The sequence below is a fragment of the Aphis gossypii genome, chromosome 2 (genome assembly GCF_020184175.1).
Source record: "Aphis gossypii isolate Hap1 chromosome 2, ASM2018417v2, whole genome shotgun sequence".
NCBI lineage: Eukaryota > Metazoa > Arthropoda > Insecta > Hemiptera > Aphididae > Aphis > Aphis gossypii.
In genome coordinates, this window is record NC_065531.1 from 35,380,872 (window position 1) to 35,399,418 (window position 18,547).

At 25.8% G+C, this 18,547-nt stretch overlaps 2 protein-coding genes across 2 annotated transcripts; one reads left to right on the plus strand and one right to left on the minus strand.

Annotated features, from left to right (window-relative positions):
- Positions 1 to 4,546: 4,546 nt before the first annotated feature.
- On the minus strand, positions 4,547 to 5,729 carry LOC114127178 (dynein light chain Tctex-type 1-like). Its single transcript, XM_027991350.2, has 3 exons — positions 5,535 to 5,729; positions 5,149 to 5,314; positions 4,547 to 5,044 (listed from the first exon to the last, which is right to left on the minus strand). Exons 1-3 carry the CDS (start codon positions 5,553 to 5,555, stop codon positions 4,896 to 4,898), a joined length of 336 nt encoding a protein of 111 aa, XP_027847151.1. The 5' UTR covers positions 5,556 to 5,729; the 3' UTR covers positions 4,547 to 4,895.
- Positions 5,730 to 5,871: 142 nt separating this feature from the next.
- On the plus strand, positions 5,872 to 9,047 carry LOC114127171 (39S ribosomal protein L47, mitochondrial). The gene is made up of 7 exons (XM_027991337.2): positions 5,872 to 6,008; positions 6,076 to 6,312; positions 6,472 to 6,624; positions 7,232 to 7,328; positions 7,394 to 7,511; positions 7,726 to 7,885; positions 8,460 to 9,047. The coding sequence occupies exons 2-7, from the start codon at positions 6,239 to 6,241 to the stop codon at positions 8,596 to 8,598; spliced, it is 741 nt and encodes a 246-aa protein (XP_027847138.1). The 5' UTR covers positions 5,872 to 6,008; positions 6,076 to 6,238; the 3' UTR covers positions 8,599 to 9,047.
- Positions 9,048 to 18,547: the final 9,500 nt, after the last annotated feature.

Sequence of the window (18,547 nt, forward strand, 5' to 3'; positions counted from 1 at the left end):
AGTTTTTTTTATACAACGTACTTAATTCTACAGAGTTACTTAGGAAACCTATAATAATCCTGTATTAATACATATTTGGAATCGTATTAGATTCTGAAAGGAGAGATGAATGAATTGGTTTTACAATATATCTGTGTAAATCTATAAGAAAAAATCTCCGGAAAAAAAACCCAAATAAAAAATCCTCTAACTTCAAAGCTATGCCTAACTGTTCGATACACCTGTCAAAAATAATAATGAATAATAATAAAACAATATAAAATTTGAATGATAATCAGTGCTCGATTTGGAGGGACGCAGGGGGATGGAGTATCCCAACTAATTTTTCAGAAATTTAAGCGTACCTCTACTTATATTTATAAGAGGAATGTACGGGACACTGATACGCTGCATCCTTCTGCAATTTTATCAAATGCACGTGATAACATCATAATTTTGACAATTTATTTATTTATGATAATATTTATGGAACTATTTCAATAAGTAGTTAATGGATTGTTTTTTATTTTTATTTATTGTTAACTTAATTGGCTCGACTATCATTAATTTCGTTTTTAAATTTTCTTACCAGATGCCAGTTTCCATATTATTGTGGAATAAAAAGACTTCACAATGAAACTATAACATCCGTCAAAAAGAATTAGTTACTTACCTATATTGTTTTACCTATCATTGTTCATTTTTATTTTTGACAGGTGAATCGAACATTTAGGTATAATTTTGGGGATTTTTTTTCCGATTACCACCTTTTGTGTAGTTGACTGAAAAATGGCACTGTTCGTAATTTTGAGGTATTTTGTCGAAATAAGTAGGTAATATTTATAAATAAAAAATTAAAGCTATGCTTTATATTTTTAAATAAACATCACTATAATAGCAACTATGAAGGATCTTAGGATCAATAAAATTTAAATTATTAAAATAATAATATATGATAAATTATCATTGGATTTGATAATATGATGTAATGTATAAGTATACTTGAATACTTAATACTTTATTATAAATAAATATAATATAAGGCATAGGCGTTGTTTTCGACGAAAAATAATATAACTTATTGTAGTATGACTATTGGCTAATACTGCTAATAGTAAATTAAATTACAATAATAGAAGTACAAATATATTATTTATCATAAATTCATAAAATATATTCAATAATAGTACTAGTACTTAGTATCTAGGTACTTTAAATGTGGGCTAACTCAGTGTTCGCTCAGAATCGTTTATCATATTTTAATCATTATTGTTATGATTTATCATTGAATTCAAATTTAACACTATAATTAGTCTATAAACCTATAAATACGTCCATAGGCGGCACTCGGCTCTTATTTTTGGAGGGAGGGAGTAGGTCATTAATCATAATTTACTGACCTATTTAATATTAGTTAACAGTACCGGTACATATTTATATACTATGTTATTCAGTATTCACTATTCGGGTCTCGGGATAATGTCAAATCATCAAATATTTGGAACATTTCCTCCAATAAAAATTAGAATATATTATATATTACCTATATAGATGGTACCACAGAATAAAGCAATGGTACTATATATCTAGCCATCTAGGTACCTAATGTTGTTATAATTTCATGGTTTAATTAATATTTGTTGTTTAATTCTATAGGTGTACCTACTACCTATAATCTATATTTGAATGTTCCTATATACTTTATTCTTTGTTTATTTTAAGTTTTAACATTTCTGATAATATTAATTATTTTATGACATTTAACTTGATGGTGTAAGGACTTTGCCACTTTGATACCTACATACCTATTTATTTAATATACCTATTATTGATAGAACAATGCCATGATATCAAATGATATTACTCATCAACTTAGAATAGTAATACACTAAACTATAATAATAATTAATAATAACTGTAGAGTACTATACAGTGTATACCATAATGTCTTATTATTCGACAATTATATATAATATAGTATTCTATGGTCAGAGACTAATCTAGCCACCATATTTAAAAAAGACATGATTCATGAACGATATTAAAATATTATAATATATAATAATATATTATTATATATTATGTATAGGTTTTAGAAGTCATAATAAATAAAAAAATAGCTATAAATAACAAACGCTTTATGTAATTTAAAAATTATAATCATTGCTTTAGTGCTCTATCCAGGAGTGGCCAATAGGTTGAACGCGAGGTGAATTAGAGTCGATCGCGACATCATTTATCATTTTCTTAAATTTTTTTCTGAAAATAAACAAAATATTTGTTTTTTGTAAATTAGTGTATCTTTATATATCTCACTAATATAAAAATTAGATTTAGAAAAAGGCAATAAATAATTGGTTCTGAAAAATGAGTCTATTAACAATTAACTGATATCGAGTAACTATTTTGTAAAATTAAACGTGTTAATTAGGTACACTTAATATGTGCGTACATGCACATGTACATTGTACATGCTATAATATATTTTTTTAATAGTAATAGGTAGTATTTTTTTTTCATCGACAACCTTTTTTTTGGTTGATCGTGAATCGCGATCACTCAAAAAAGGTCAGAGGTCGACCACAAGTTTTTTAAAGTTGGCCACCCCTGCTCTATATGGTAGATATAATAAAATAATACAATATGAATTAACTAGATATTGCTGCCATTCACATTTCACAGAAACAATTTTATTCCCTCTGTCTAAGTAGCATATGACTTGTAAGTTGTAATGAATAATGATGCCCATTTCACTGAAAATGACTAGGTGGGACAAGTAGGTTCCCTGTTCAACCAAACATTAATGTATCAAGATTCAAGGTATCCTATTATATTTTTACCTAGTAAAATACTTTATAAAATTAATAATAAACTATTTATGATACCTACCTACACTTTGCTATATATTATTATATTATATTTTATAATGAATTGATAATAAAACTTATTTAATTTTATTATTCACTCATTGTAATTGCACAATTAAAATATTATTACATTTGTGCTGTATTACCTATTTGTTTAGTAATTTTAAACACCTACCTACTATTTCCTTATAATAACAAACATTTCAATTATTTTTCAATTGTTACAAGACATTTGTAATATAATAATAATATGATGTTATTGTACAAAGGTACTAGAAAATTTACCAGTCTATTGGGGGCTATGGCTCCTTGGATCCTCGCATGCCATTAGGGGGGGGGGGGTTGTGTCGATTTTTAAGTTGTCTTTAGTGGTGTAACTTAGAAGGACTTGACGGTAAATTTGCACAGCCAGGGTGTGTTTGGTTAGGGGGCTCAAATACATTATTTTTCATTTAATAATTTATAATGAACATATAACTAAAACATTAATTTTTTTTTTAATATTTCAAAATTATTATACAATTTTGAATAAATAAAATATGCAATAAATATTTTTAAAAAATGTATAAAATTATTTTAGTGAAATGCGCATCCTATGAATGCATCTCTCCTCATATCTCACTAGGTATGTAATGTCTGGTTGAGAAGGGGAAGTTGACAATTTCGCTTCCAGACCTACATTTTGAAGTTATGCAACTGGATGTCTTGTTTTTTTACACTTTCACAGAAATAGTTTCTAATGATAATAATATACATATAGTTGCCCTTGATAATTTTACTAAACATTTCAGAATTATATACCATACTACTAATGCATAGGCATTTTTTTTTTCTTATTAAATATTTTATAATAAATCTTGATTCCAGTTTCTTTTGATATTGAAGGGTCTGTCAAGTCAGTAATAAAGTTGGAGTGTATCTTTTAAAATAAAGTTTTGTAAGATTAACAATAGAATTAATTTTTAAGCCTTTGAGAAAAGCTTGATTATATAGGGACTATAAAGGCGAAGACACAACAATAATAATAAGTATGGTTAAATTTTGAAATGATTCAATAAGTAGAATTTAGAGTATAAAAAATGTATAGGTATTAGGTTAAAAAGTTTAAAATTTTAAACAAGTTAGGTTATATATTTGCAATTAAAAAAAAAATGATAATTTATGTTATAAAAGGTTTTCAAAACTTGAAACAGTCAAACCTAATTTGTATAGTTTTGTTTGAAATTTGGCCTGTTTTACTAGATTGTTGATATTGTTTGGAAACCTAGTAGTCCACTAGTCCTCTAAATTGAATAATAGTATAGGTATAACCATATTTGCGTGATTTTCAGAAAGTGATTACTTTGTGTGTTCTTTGAGAAAGTAAAACTTTACAATGTTAATAATTTGGTAGGTATGAAAAAATTATTGTTTGAGTAATCTCAATAGTATTACCCTGATTCCATTATTTACAGTTCAGAAATTTTGTGGTTGCAAATGAATAACTTAATTAAGTGTAGCCAAAAATAAATGCAAATTTGTAAAGAAAACAATTTACAATTAAATCCGCAAATTTTTGAATTTGAAATTATTGATATATTATAAAATAAAAAACATATACAAAATTAATTGTTATTTTAACATAAATTACAATCAATTTACCAGAACAATAGTTGTATAATACATTTTATATTTATTTGTGCTTATTATTGAAATACAGCTTATGATAACAATTAATTTTAAATGATTGTTGCTATTGTATAAATAATACAATTAAAATACAAAATATTTAAATATTATAAATACCATTTTACATAGTTATTTTATTAGTTATCAATATTGAAACAATCAATAATCATTTTTACATTACATAAATTAAATCTAAATTAGTATTCTAATAAAGGCTAATTGCAAAAATCAATAATAATTTTTCTGTTGTCTGTTAATAATGGCAAAACCAAAAATAGGAAAAATATTTTCTAGTTTTATACATGTTTTTAAAAAAAATGTATTTTTATATTTAATGGTATAAATATGTTATTAGATTTGTACAAGACTTTATTTTGGTGTTCATATAGCTAGGCCAAAAACTGTTACAATAACATAAATAGTTTTGTTTTCCCATCTAACAGTACAACTACCATCTGTTGAATTATCCCAAAAACATGAACTTGCTGAATGAAGACCAGCACCAATTTTTTGCATAATGGCACATGTTACTACAAAAATAAAAAATAAATCTTATTGAATAGTTCCTAAACATATTACAGCAGATAAAAATTAAATATTCCAAACATAAATAATGATAATATTTCTATTTTACCTATATATTTAAATGGTTTGGCCAATTTAGAAAGTTTTGTAAGACAGTTTTCAACCACAGAATCCGTCCATTTATTTACCATATTTTGTTGGTATAGTTGACTACCAATTGAATGTTCAATTGAGTCCTTAATAATGTCACTCACTTCGTCCACCACAAAAAGTGTCTAAAATAAATAATTATTTATCAATAATATATAGCAAAATTTGATTAAAATTTTGGGTAGAACATTGTGGGTACAACTAAAGTAATTAATTCAATAAAACATAATTTGTTGCATTATGTTCGTTATCAACGAGCAAAAAATATATTTATTTTATTCATCATAAATTATGTTTTGAAATTTACTAATAGATCAAACAACAATAAAAATATATGACTTTTACCCCTTCGCTGACATCAACCATCGCTTTACATAGAATTTAATAAACAAATGTATTTTTATTTTTATTTTGTAATAAAGGTAGATTATAATATTATGTAATTATTTGTTTTATAGGTATTCACTATTCACAAAATCACACAAGATAAAAATTCACTTCCAGAAACAAATTTGAAATTATTTCAGTTTCATATTATTAATTATTATCAATTATATTATTTTTTATCTCTACGGTTATAACTTATTACCCCGGATAAGGTATAGTCTATGCAGTGATTATTATTATTGTCGATTATTATCTACGATGTAGAGAAGATATCAGCTTTTTTACATCGTGCTACTGTTATCGTCTTTAACATGTGTAATGTGTAGATAGTTGTAGATGAGAGATGACTTGATTCGTCAATTGTCACTTAATTTTTTAGTTTCTACTTATAACTTGTACCTAATTAGTAATTACTATACATCACGAACTAAGGTAATAATTATCTGATATTCTGATTAAATTAATAAATCATGCTATTTTATTTTTTCTATATTTTCAGTTTATTATAGTTTGATGATCTTCACTCATCAGTGAACAAACTACAAACATATTCACTGTGTAATGGATATTTATTGTATTTAATTACATGATTACAATAATACAATCATAATATATTATACAATTTGAATTACTTATTAAAACAGTTATAATATTGTATAACTATGGCTTTTCGAATTTTATCAAAATTTCGTATATTCCAAAATATTTCAAACACAACATTACATACTAATATAAGGTATATTAATTATTATAAATTATATATTTAGTTAATAAGTGAACTTGTAATCTATTATATCAAATATTTTGAATATGTTAAATTAATTTAATAAACCTAATTATAATATACATTATAAATTCACTTAATATTCTTTTAAACTTATAATGGACATTTTAGATCAAACAGTATTCATATTTCAACTGTTCATCGTAGTCTAATGGAATTTTTTGATGATAAAAAAAATTGGGCTGCTGAAAATATAAAAGTTGGGAGACCATGGACTAAAGATGAATTACGCATTAAAAGCAATCAAGATTTACATAAACTTTGGTAATAAAACTAATTTTTTTTATATTAATGTACTTAAAATGATTTTTATTTAATACACTTTATTTACTTAATAATAAAATTATTTATTGTTATTTGTTATGTTCAGCTATAAAGTTATAGTTGTTATAATATATAGTTCCATTGATTAACTTTAGATTATAAATGTATTTTTAACTATTTTAGATTAATTTTTGTTTATGTAATAACTACTGAAAAATTAAAGTAATTTAATTTAAATTGAAGATTAAAATTAAGTATTGGAGAAGTAAGGAATGTACTGATGAATGCACTAATTATTATGTTTAACTATTTTTCTTTATCAAAGTGTAAAAAGAAACTTGTCAAGTATTGCAAAATATTAAAAAGCTCTTAACATACTTTTTGTTAAATTTTTTTTATTATTGTTTTTCAAATAATTTTATTTATCATTTTTATCAAATTTAAAACACATACAATTCACACATTGAAATTACTTAAATATGGTTTAAACAAATATCTGTATCTGGTTTAGCTTTTTTAAATAACTAATAATCTAAATGTATTGTACATACCTATATATTACTGCTTGATCTTTTCCTAGTCTTATTATTTTTCTTATATCTTTCAGGTATGTGTTATTGAAAGAACGTAACATGTTGTTAACAATGGAACATGAATGTAAAGCTCAAATTGAATTATTCCCAAATCCAGAACGTATTGATAAGGTATTAATATGATTATTTGTTTGTTATCATAATATAATTAACATTTATATTTATAATATTATAAGGTTGAAGAAAGTATGAATAATTTAGAAACTGTTGTGCGTGAACGTAATGAAGCTTATTACAAATTGGAAGTTGGAGAATCTGCAGAAAGACCTGGACAATTAGTTACTAATTTACTGGGTAAATTATTACTTTTTAGAAAATAAATTAAACTTTGCAGAAATAATAAGTTTAAAAAATTCTTAGTTAATCTATGTATTTTTCTATAATAATTAATTTTTAATAACATTTTAATTGCTTAAAAAATAATTTGGCCCATATTTATCAATGATCAATATTTGAGCATGTATATGATTATTGTAAATTTGATACATGTGATTTATTATAATTTCAGGATTGAACTTTTTTTATCGTAAATTTGAACATTTAATTCCAAAATTTTTGAATAAAAAATGGAGAAATAAACATACATTTAATATTGTTAATGGAAACATTGAGAAATTCCAAAGGTTATATAGAGAAAAATTACATAACGCCAATAGAAAAAGTAGAAAGTAAGTACTTAATATGTTTATTAAATAATTAAAATAAATACTCTTATTTAAAAATTAATTAACTTAAGTCATGTGCTTAAGAATTTTACTCAATTTTATTTCTAGTATTTTTTACTTTTGAATTGATTCAAAAATAAGTTTGGTTACATTCAATGAATTCAATATTTTTAGAAAATTTCAATTATAATTAATAATATATTTTTATTTATCTCATTATGTTCGGAATGAATATAATTTTTGAAGTCATACATCTCTATGAAGTACTGATAAATGTATTGTATACTGAATACGATTTGTAATTATTTCAATATATTTATGAATATTTAAATAGAAGTATAATATTGAAATTCTAAAATTATCATTTTTAATACTCAGAAAAATGTTCTTCTATTTATATTATTATACAGTAGAGTATCAATAAATTGTCTAGAATTTATTCCAGTATATCATGTGTATTATAAACCTAAAGATCAATAATATAATAAACTTTTACTTTTATTACTTATAAGGAAAGTCTTAAATAAATAATTTTGCTTTGATTGTATATAATATGCAAGTATATATATTTTTTTAGTCGTGATCGTAACCATGTGATGCATCTGATGAAACGATATCCAAATTTGGACATGGATGCTGTCAAACAACAATATCCTTCAGTAGACATTGAAAAAATAAAAAACTATCATAAAGTTCGAGGACATTATGTACCTTAAAACGTATAACTAAAAATGTATTTTATAACTTGAAAATGTTAACTAAGTAAATAAAGTAATCAAATTGTGTGTGTTCACTTGCAACATGCATTTTTATTATAAATTATAGATTCTTTGAATAAGAATAGATAGATAGTAGCTACATATACATATATAAAAATTATGAAATACCATTGTTCATATTTGTTTACTAACTTTTAATTACTTTTTTTTATACTCTGACACTGTCCAGTGAGAGAATTCACCGATTCAGCGCATTCTCCCACACCACCCTACTATCGAAACCGGTTACCCTATACCCTATGGCAGGGTGTTGTTTGGGGATGTGCAGAAAACCCAATTTGCATATTCTAGTGGAGCACAATATATTTTTATAATAATAATATCTGATCAAAGTATTTTTACTAGTTGTTAAAATATGAATAATAAATTGAAAATTATGTATGGAATATATTTTATCTATTTTTATAGTTAGGTAAATAAATATTCAATATAATACATTGTTAAAATTATTATATTTATCTATTTGTTTGCTTGATTTGCTAATTATGAAGTCATAAGTCTAAAGGTTAACTGCTTGATTAGGAACTTCATAAATTACAATAGTTTCCCTTCTGTAATTCCACATAATAAACAAAATTATATATTTCCCGAGTTTTGGTGAAAATTGTTCTAACAAATTAAATTATGTTCTTTTTGTAGTCAAAAGCACTATTAGTAAAGAGGAAAAAAGACATAGTCAGAAAAGCAATGAGTAAAAAAAGATACAAAATAAACTTCATGCATCCAACTTAATTTTATTTTATTTATGTGGTTGCCACTTCGTAAAATTGATCTCTTCATGAAAAGATGACCATTTCATGGAATGGAAAATTGTAAGCAGTTTTTTTACACATTGAAATTCGAAAATATTTCACAAAATAGGGTCATTACTCATTTTTTCATGAAATGGTCTCCATTTTAATATCGTGTAATTTTTTTCACTACGTGATCGTTTACTTTGTCTACCAAAATACACATTAATTACTTACGTCAACGGTCAAGGTACAAGGTTTAATTACCATAAATGTAAGTTATTTTTATCTAAAATTAACTGAAGTTATTACCCAGAATGGTATAATATTTCATCTATTCTGTGGTTATTATACATATTATATAGTTCATTTAAAACTATTTGTATCATATTAATTATATTACAATCATTTTTTTAATTATTAGAGAGGAAAATTATTTGTAACAACGGTTGTTACATACTTACATTTTAAATTACCTTTAAAACAAACACATATCATATCCATATTTTGGTTTGACAAGCACTTTTCTATGAACAACTTAGGCACCTCCAGACAGTGGCGGATTTTCAAAATTTTTCTGGGGGTGGTCCTGTGTTATATTATATTATGTTTATGTATGTATACTAGCTAGGGGTCAGACTCTGTGTATGCATTATATATTTATATTATATGTATGTATATATCAGTGTCTAGGGGGGGTCCAGACTCCATGGACCCCCCCCCCCCGTAAATCCGCCACTGCCTCCAGATATAACTTGGACAGTATCGCGCAAGTGTAAAAAAACCGTTTTCATATCCTAAAAATATGAAATGATCATCTTTTCACGAAGTGGCTACGACATATATATATAAGATTTGTGTGCTTTGTTTTGTTTCTGACTTTCGATATTTCACCTGCTATAGCCTTCTGTAGCTGTTGTGTTAAGCAAATTGATTGCAGACGCTATTTGGAGGAAATCAATGAACAAATTTTCAATTCACAGAATATAGATATACTGTAAGTACACAAATATATATAATATAGATATAACCAAATATTTAAAGGTTAAGTTATAAAATAGGAAAAAATTATTTTGTGGAAAATGAAAAATTTATTTTGACTTTATGAAAAGGTTTGTACCGTACTCACCAGAGGCATAACAAAAAAAATTGCCCCCCCCCGCAAAAATAAAAAACGGGCCCCTAAAATATTGTTTAGGTAGATATATTAATTTAAAGACATTAATTTCATATAGGTAAATCACTTATTTTAATTAAAATTGTATTGTTATGACATGATACAAAATAACAGTATTCGTTTAATACTACACAATTATTACTTAATGTATAAAATAATTACTAAATTGAATTGAATTATTTTGTTTAAATTTCTGCGATCTTCTAGCATTTTTTTGGGCAAACTTGTCAACTAACATATATTATAATATTATACAAACAATTTAAAGTATTATATTATATTATTATATTTTTTGAATTTAGTGATTTGTAAAATATTTAAATATAGATATAATATACAAAATCTATAAATAATGGTAAATATAATGGTATATATTATACGCAATACGCATAACGATCTATACCTCTACACACTACACATGTTACGTACAGTACACATCATAGGCGCCGCCAGGAATTTTATCAGGGGGGTGCATTTGTGCATAGTATACGGTGATTTCTAATTCTAATATACATTATATAATATTAGTAATTATTATATATATGATATAATAATAATAATTTATATTATTATTATTTGATATTATAAATATTATATTATATAATATCATTCAATTTTTTTATTTTTTTGAAAAGCCAGGGGGGTGCACGTGCACCCCCTTGCACCCCCCTCGCGGCGCCCATGAGTACACTACATAACTTTGTTGGCTGGAGATATTGAGTAATAAAACGCTTTAAAATTAATATTGTTATTACTTACCTATTGTAGGTTATGATTTAAGATACCTAGTTTAAACCTAACTTTAATCCTGTTGTAGGTATTTACACACAGTAACATTATTATTAACATTTACTATACGATTACGAACATATTTCGTATAATAGATTAACCCTAATTTAATTTGAAATAAAGCAATTATTTAATTTTTTTTTGAGAGAATTAAATTAAATTTAACCAAAGCCCAAAGGCCCCAAATTACAGTGGACCCTCCGCAACGCAAATGTAGGTATTGATAAAATAACATTTTTTATATTGGTAAAAATGTATGGGATAAGCATTGTATATATTCAAATCTAGTTATTGTGTTTAATTGCAACAGCTCCATTTGATGTTGGATTTCTTTTTTTTTTATATAATTTCTTGTATACTTTGATATTTTCATCTTTTTCTTTTTCTAATTTTTATAAACCTTGGTTTTATATTTTACTCAAAATAATATTCGGAGTCAATTAGTATATTATTTTTTTCCCTTCAGGTATAGGGACTCAATTAGTATACAGCGGTATGTCGTAGGACGTGTTATTCAAATAAAATATACTCGTGTAACCTAACTTTATTCTGTGGAATAGGTACCTAACTTTACACCATAGTCTAGGTTTATATACTTTAACAACCTATAGGTTGTTCTATATTATGTCAGTGAACAGTGACTTACTTATGAGCTATAATCTATATTATTTATGATTTAAAGCCTAGGTATTATATAGACATAGAAATATGTTAGTAATTACCTACAGTACAATCAGTTCTACCCAAACACAAAATATATAATTAATTAGAAGTTCTCAGAAAACTTATTAGGCGTGTCAAAACAAACAAAACAAAATAACAAATAGGTTATAGGCAAACCATTATTTATTATAATACCTATGTATTATATCATGCATAATGTATAAATAGACACTTAAATCTACGTGTATGTATTATGTAAATACATATTAATTTATTCTCGAATACGCTGTTTATTGTAAAATATGCTACATTATTACTATCTATTGTTTTCATAGTACTATATGAATTGTCTTCAATACTTTTTAAGAAGAACGACTGACCTTTATAGTAATATACTAATATACCTACTGTGTTATGGCCGTTATAGGCATTATGTTGGTAAGTAGGTACATATATTATAATATGTCATGCAGAATTCTTCTATAGTAAAATAACCCATAATAGCTATTAGCAATAATATAAGTTTAAAGAAACCTATAGGTTTTTATCTTTAGATTTACAATTCTAAATAGTAAATAGGTACTAATAAACATTGTATTAAGAATTGGTGCACTGGCTTAATGTAACGTACCTATACGGTATTTGTATTGACGTATTGTTAAATAATTATATTGTATAGAACAGTGGCGTAACAAAAAGATTTGGGTCCTCCCCCCCTCAAAAATAAAAAATGGGCCTCTAAAATATTGTTTTATTTTTATCAAATATAACCCTATAACCAAAGGTCCCAAATTACCGTGCCCCCACATAACGCGGGGTCTGCTGGCCCTCAGTTACGCCAATGGTATAGTATTGTTCTAATACACCTATTATTATGTCCTAAATCCTAGATCTTGACGTAGTATGACATTATGTTTAGACAAAAACCTATCTGTGCTTTAAAAAATATTATTTAACCGTTATTTTATATAAGTTGGTTCAAACTCACAGCTTCCAATCGTCAAATTCGAATCTTGAATGATTTCATTGATACAGAGTTAGGTTTGAGGTGGATTTGCATGATTGATATATTTACCTCCCCTATTTTACAAGTTATAGATAATATATTTTAATCTACATATATATATATATATATTAACATGTGAGGGCAACTGGTGTCTGGTACATTTGGTTGAGGGCAACTAGTAACTATTTTTAAAACCTCGTAACAGCCGTGGGGGGCAACTGGTTAACACCCCAATGTATAGTGTTTATACGCATTATAAAAATTAAAGTATTCATAATCCACCGTGCAAAAAACAATTACGATTATATAAAATGAATATTCCTACGGAACATTGAAACGTTGATCACTAGTATATGTAGGAGTAATAAAATTTAAATTTGAATCCAATGATAGGTATCATTGTTTTCGAAAAACGATTCTGAACGAAAATAATTTGTCAGCCTAAGACAGGACCGTATTACCTCTTAAGCTGTATAGGCTGAAGCCTAGGGCGGCAAATTTTAACGGTCGACACGAAATAGTAAATTTTATCTTTGTAAATAAGGTGGTAAATTTATTTTAACCTATGGGCGGCAAAAACCTTTATCCGGCCCTAGCCTAGGATATTTATTTTAAATTGGGTGGTGAAAAAGGTGGTTTATGTTTTAGTGATCAGAATACCCCAAAATTAAACCATGTACTGAAAATTCCAATTAAGCAACTGGTGTGTATTTAAAGTTTCTACGACTATAGTAATTTTCAACTAATATAACAATAATCTAAAATTATTTGATAGTAAATCGTTGTTTTATAAGCGAATTTCGGATTTTGTAAAAATTTAAACTAAGGATAAACATTTTTAATTGGTCATCGTTCAAGTCAGTGGCGTCCGCAGAATTCGTTTATGGGGGGGGTTACCATTTATGTATATGTATGAAATGTTATTAATGTAATATTCCATAGAAGAATTATACCTACATGTTTCACTTTTGAGGGGGGTTAACCCCCCCCCCCGTCGGTACGACACTGGTTTAAGTCCTTTTATAATTATTATAAACCAAATTTATGGAAAACCTTGTATAGGTACATTAAACATTTTCGGTATTCTTGTTGTATGCGGTCTACTGCACACTAATTGTCATCTACCACACATGCTTCTATACGTCATAATATGCGGTCTACTACACATTTGTTGTCTACTAATGATCATTTTCAACAATCTCAGCGATTCGACGGCAATGACGATTAAGCTTTATCTTAACGATGTGATTTCTATATCAACAATACAATACCTACTATAACAAAACTTGAGTCTTGCTATAATCGCGTGACTGTAGTCGTAAAGTATAAGATAATTAGTTGAGTTAGTGCTGTAATTGAAATTATGATATAAAACAAATATTGAAAATCGTTTTAGGATAGATCGTAATCATTACGCGATTTCGTAAAAATTTAAAATTCAGACACTCATAACATTTTTTCCTAACTTATTATTGAATTTTTCAAACATAGGTATAAATATAAAATTTTTTATGAATTTTCAACTACAAAATTACTTGCAAATTTCCGTGATTTTGACATATTTCGTAAAAATTTGATCTTTAAACTTTATAAAAAAAATCGTAACAATTTTTGATTTTTTTTAACTACAATAAGAATATTTTATGAAAAAACTTGTATTAAATTTTTTTGGGTAGGCAATTTTTTTTTATCGATACCTATTTCAAAAAAAAAGCGGGTAAATGGGTACCGCTCTGCTGTATATTAGGTGCCGTATGGATCATTACTATATATTATAGGAGTGTTAAATTTAAATCCAATGATAGGTATCATTGCATACGAAAAACGATTCTATATCCTTTCGAATTGTTGGTGAAAAAGGTGGTTTATGTTTCAATGGCCTGAATACACCAGAATTTAAGTTATTTCATAATTATTAGAAGTTAAACTTATGGAAAATCTGGTATTGAATTTTCAACTCTTAGCTTCTTATACAAACATTTTTATGAATTAAACCTACAAAATAATTTGCAAATATTCATGGTTTTGACGAATTTTTGTCAATATTTCAATTTCAAATGATAATAAAAAAAAATTGTGCCTATGTATTCTTATAATTTTTAAACCACTATAAGAATAACTTATGAGAAACTTTGTATTACATTTTCAAGTATTCTTGTTAGGCCAAAAAAATTTTATCGACACTTCAAAAAAAAAAATTTCAGAAAAATTGAAAATTTCAGTTGTCTATAAATAGCTAAAAAAAAGTCAAAATATTTTAAAAATTAAATCATGTAAAGAAAATACCTATCTAAATAACTAAATAAAAAATTAGAAAATTTTTTGAAAATTTCAAGTATTTACAGTGATTAGTTTTTGAATTACAATTTATTATAGGTAACCATATAAAAAAATCAATTTGATCGAAAACTGGTTTTGCGTGAAAATTCCTGTTTTTCCGTCACTTTTTTTTTGTTTTTCTCGATTTTTTTGAAAACTGTTGTAAAATTTTTACTTTTGACCTGTGTAATGCACCATGGTTATTCACTTTGCTATCGGAAACCACCCCCAGAAGTTTGAATTGAAGCATTATTTCAAAATGTTATGATTCTGTCACAGACACACAAAAAGAAAAGAGTGATCAATTGTGTATTTGCTGTATAGTAGATAACTATAATGGATGTATTCAATTTAAATTCAAAGATGGGTATTATTGATACGAAAAACAATTCTGAACAGAGATGATTTATCAGCCTATAGGTTATATTTTTCAGTGGGAGGTAAAAAAGGTGGTTTTTTTTAATGACCTGTGTACCCCAAGTTATTTTATAATTATTGTTAAGTGTAAACCAAACTTATGGATAATCTTGTATGGCATTTTCAACTCTTAGATATTTATACAAATTTTTTATAAATTTTAACTACAAAATAATTTACAAATATTCATGATTTTTGTCAATATTTGAATTTCAAATGCTAATATAAAAAAAAATTGTGTCTATGTATTCTTATAATTTTTGAATAAAACTAACTTATGAGGAGCTTTGTATTAAATTTTCAAGAATTTTGATCCAGCAAAAAAATGTTATCTATATTTATAAAAAAAAACTAAACAAAAACGAATATTTCAGATCCCTTTAAATAGTTTTAAAATAAGCGAAATATTTTGAAAATTGAATGCCAATCTAAATAATTGGTGAAATTTTCAAGTATCTACGACTTATACTTTTTGAATAATCTTTACTATAAAAGGAAGTTTCAATTTTTTGTCACGCATACAAATCCACACCATTCAACGTATCGTAAGGTTAATCATGTTACAAGAACCAAATACATATAACAAAACAAAACTAGTTACATATAGTTTAGTCGTTTAGAAATATGTTATTTTTATCTAAACACACTATTTGGGGCGAAAACGAAATATTTCTATTATCTATACGTTTTCCTATAGGCTTAATATTTAGTAACAGTAAGTCAGTAAGTGTATTTTTATTTCATTTATTTCGAAAGGGGAAAAAAATAAGTTACATAAAATAAGTTTTGTTTCTCCTGTAAAATTTAAATTTCAACGTAGGTTAGATTAGGTAAGTATATTATAAAATATTCAAATAATTGTTCAAAGCGTATAGTTAAGCAATTATTGCCCACGGGCATGACCCACCTCAGAATGTATTTATAGAATCGACGCGCGATGATTGATGAATCAATATTAGAAGTAACAACGGCTCGGTGCTTTGAATGGTCTTGGCGGTCCTGAGGGGTTTGAAGTATAGATCACTGTGTTCCAACTTCGAATAACGTACATAATCTTGAGACTCGGGTAGTTAGAATAGGTTAAACGCTTTCAATAATAATAATAACCAACAGAAAAGTTGTATAATAAGTCAGTAGCGCGCGGATTGGCAGCTGTATAATACGAAAATCCACAAAATGCCATGCCCAATTTTGTTGTTTAATAATCATTAATATGCATTATTATTTTTATTCATTTAACGACGTTAAATATTATTATATAATAGTATATTTCTCGGGTGTAAGAATAATAATATCAATATGTAAGAAAAATTGTTTTTATTATCTATAAGTATATTTATGAGAATTTATAAACATCTTAATTTATTATTATTTTATGTAGGTATAAGCCATAAGGTATCTATATCACTTTACAGTTTATAGCATTTTATGATCAAAATAAAGAAACAGCCCCACAATTTACAAACAACTATCCACGGGGGCCGAGCACGCGGATGACAGATAGTAACAAATATTTAAAATCGTTATCGTTACGCGATTTCGTAAAAATTTAAAATTCAAACGCTCATAAAAAAAATAGTGATTAACTATTTTTGATTTTTTTTTTTTTAGCTAAAATAAGAATAACTTATAAGTAACCTTGTATTACATATGTTAAAAAAAAAAAAAAATACTTAGAAAAATCGAAAATTTCAGTTGTCAATAAATAACTCAAAAAAAGCCAAAATATCTTGAAAATTTAACTGTGTATAAACAACACTAATATAAACATTCGATGAAAATTTAAAGTATTCATAGTGATTCATTTTTAAGTTACAACCATATAAACTTCGATTTTTTTGAAAACTGTTGGAAAATGTTTACTTTTGTCCTCTATAATGCACCAAAGATATTCACTTTGCCATAACTACTCTTGAAGTTATTGTAAAATCAGTACATTCATCACTTCGTTCAGAATTTAAAATGAATAATCAATTTATAAATAGAGCCTTGGAATTTTTAGTTATATATCAAATAAGGTGATAAAATTGATAAAAAAATTGTATGCGAGGTTGAAAATCACATAAATATAAGACAAGTATCCTATAATGTTATTTATATATTTAAAACATTCTAATAATATCAAAAATACATACGCGCAATTTTATTTATTTATTATAATTTTTTTTTTTTTTTTTTTTTATTCAAAATAATTTACAATCTATACAAAAATAAGTACAATAAGCAAATTTGATATCTTACAATGGTTAGTGACAGGAGATTATTTATGGGCAGGCACTCAGCAGTACCACCCGACCGGGTACATTTGAAGTTAAGTATTAGAATTTCATTATAATTTTATATTTCAAAACTGGATATTCAACTAAAAAATGACGATTTTTCTTCGAACCAGTTTTAGTTATTGAGTTGTGATTTCAAAATCTAATGTCAACCATTAGGATTTAAAACGTTTTATTAATCCATATAGGCGTATATCATTATTTTCTATACACAATGAATTTTTCAAAATATTTAGGCTAATTTTAAACTTCTTATACCATAATCCTTTCACATCATTTTATATGTAGTATATTGCAGTGTTATGCTGATGACATGTCTAACTCGGTATAGTTATTTGATATAATGGTAAATATTAATACATTCTTAATTATTTTATAAAATCTTGAAATTGAAATATACACATTATTATTATAGGTACAATCTGAATAAACAACTGTATAAAGTAGATAACCGTTTAATATTAATAATATTTTTGAATTTTGTATGTGAGTACCTGCTTGACTT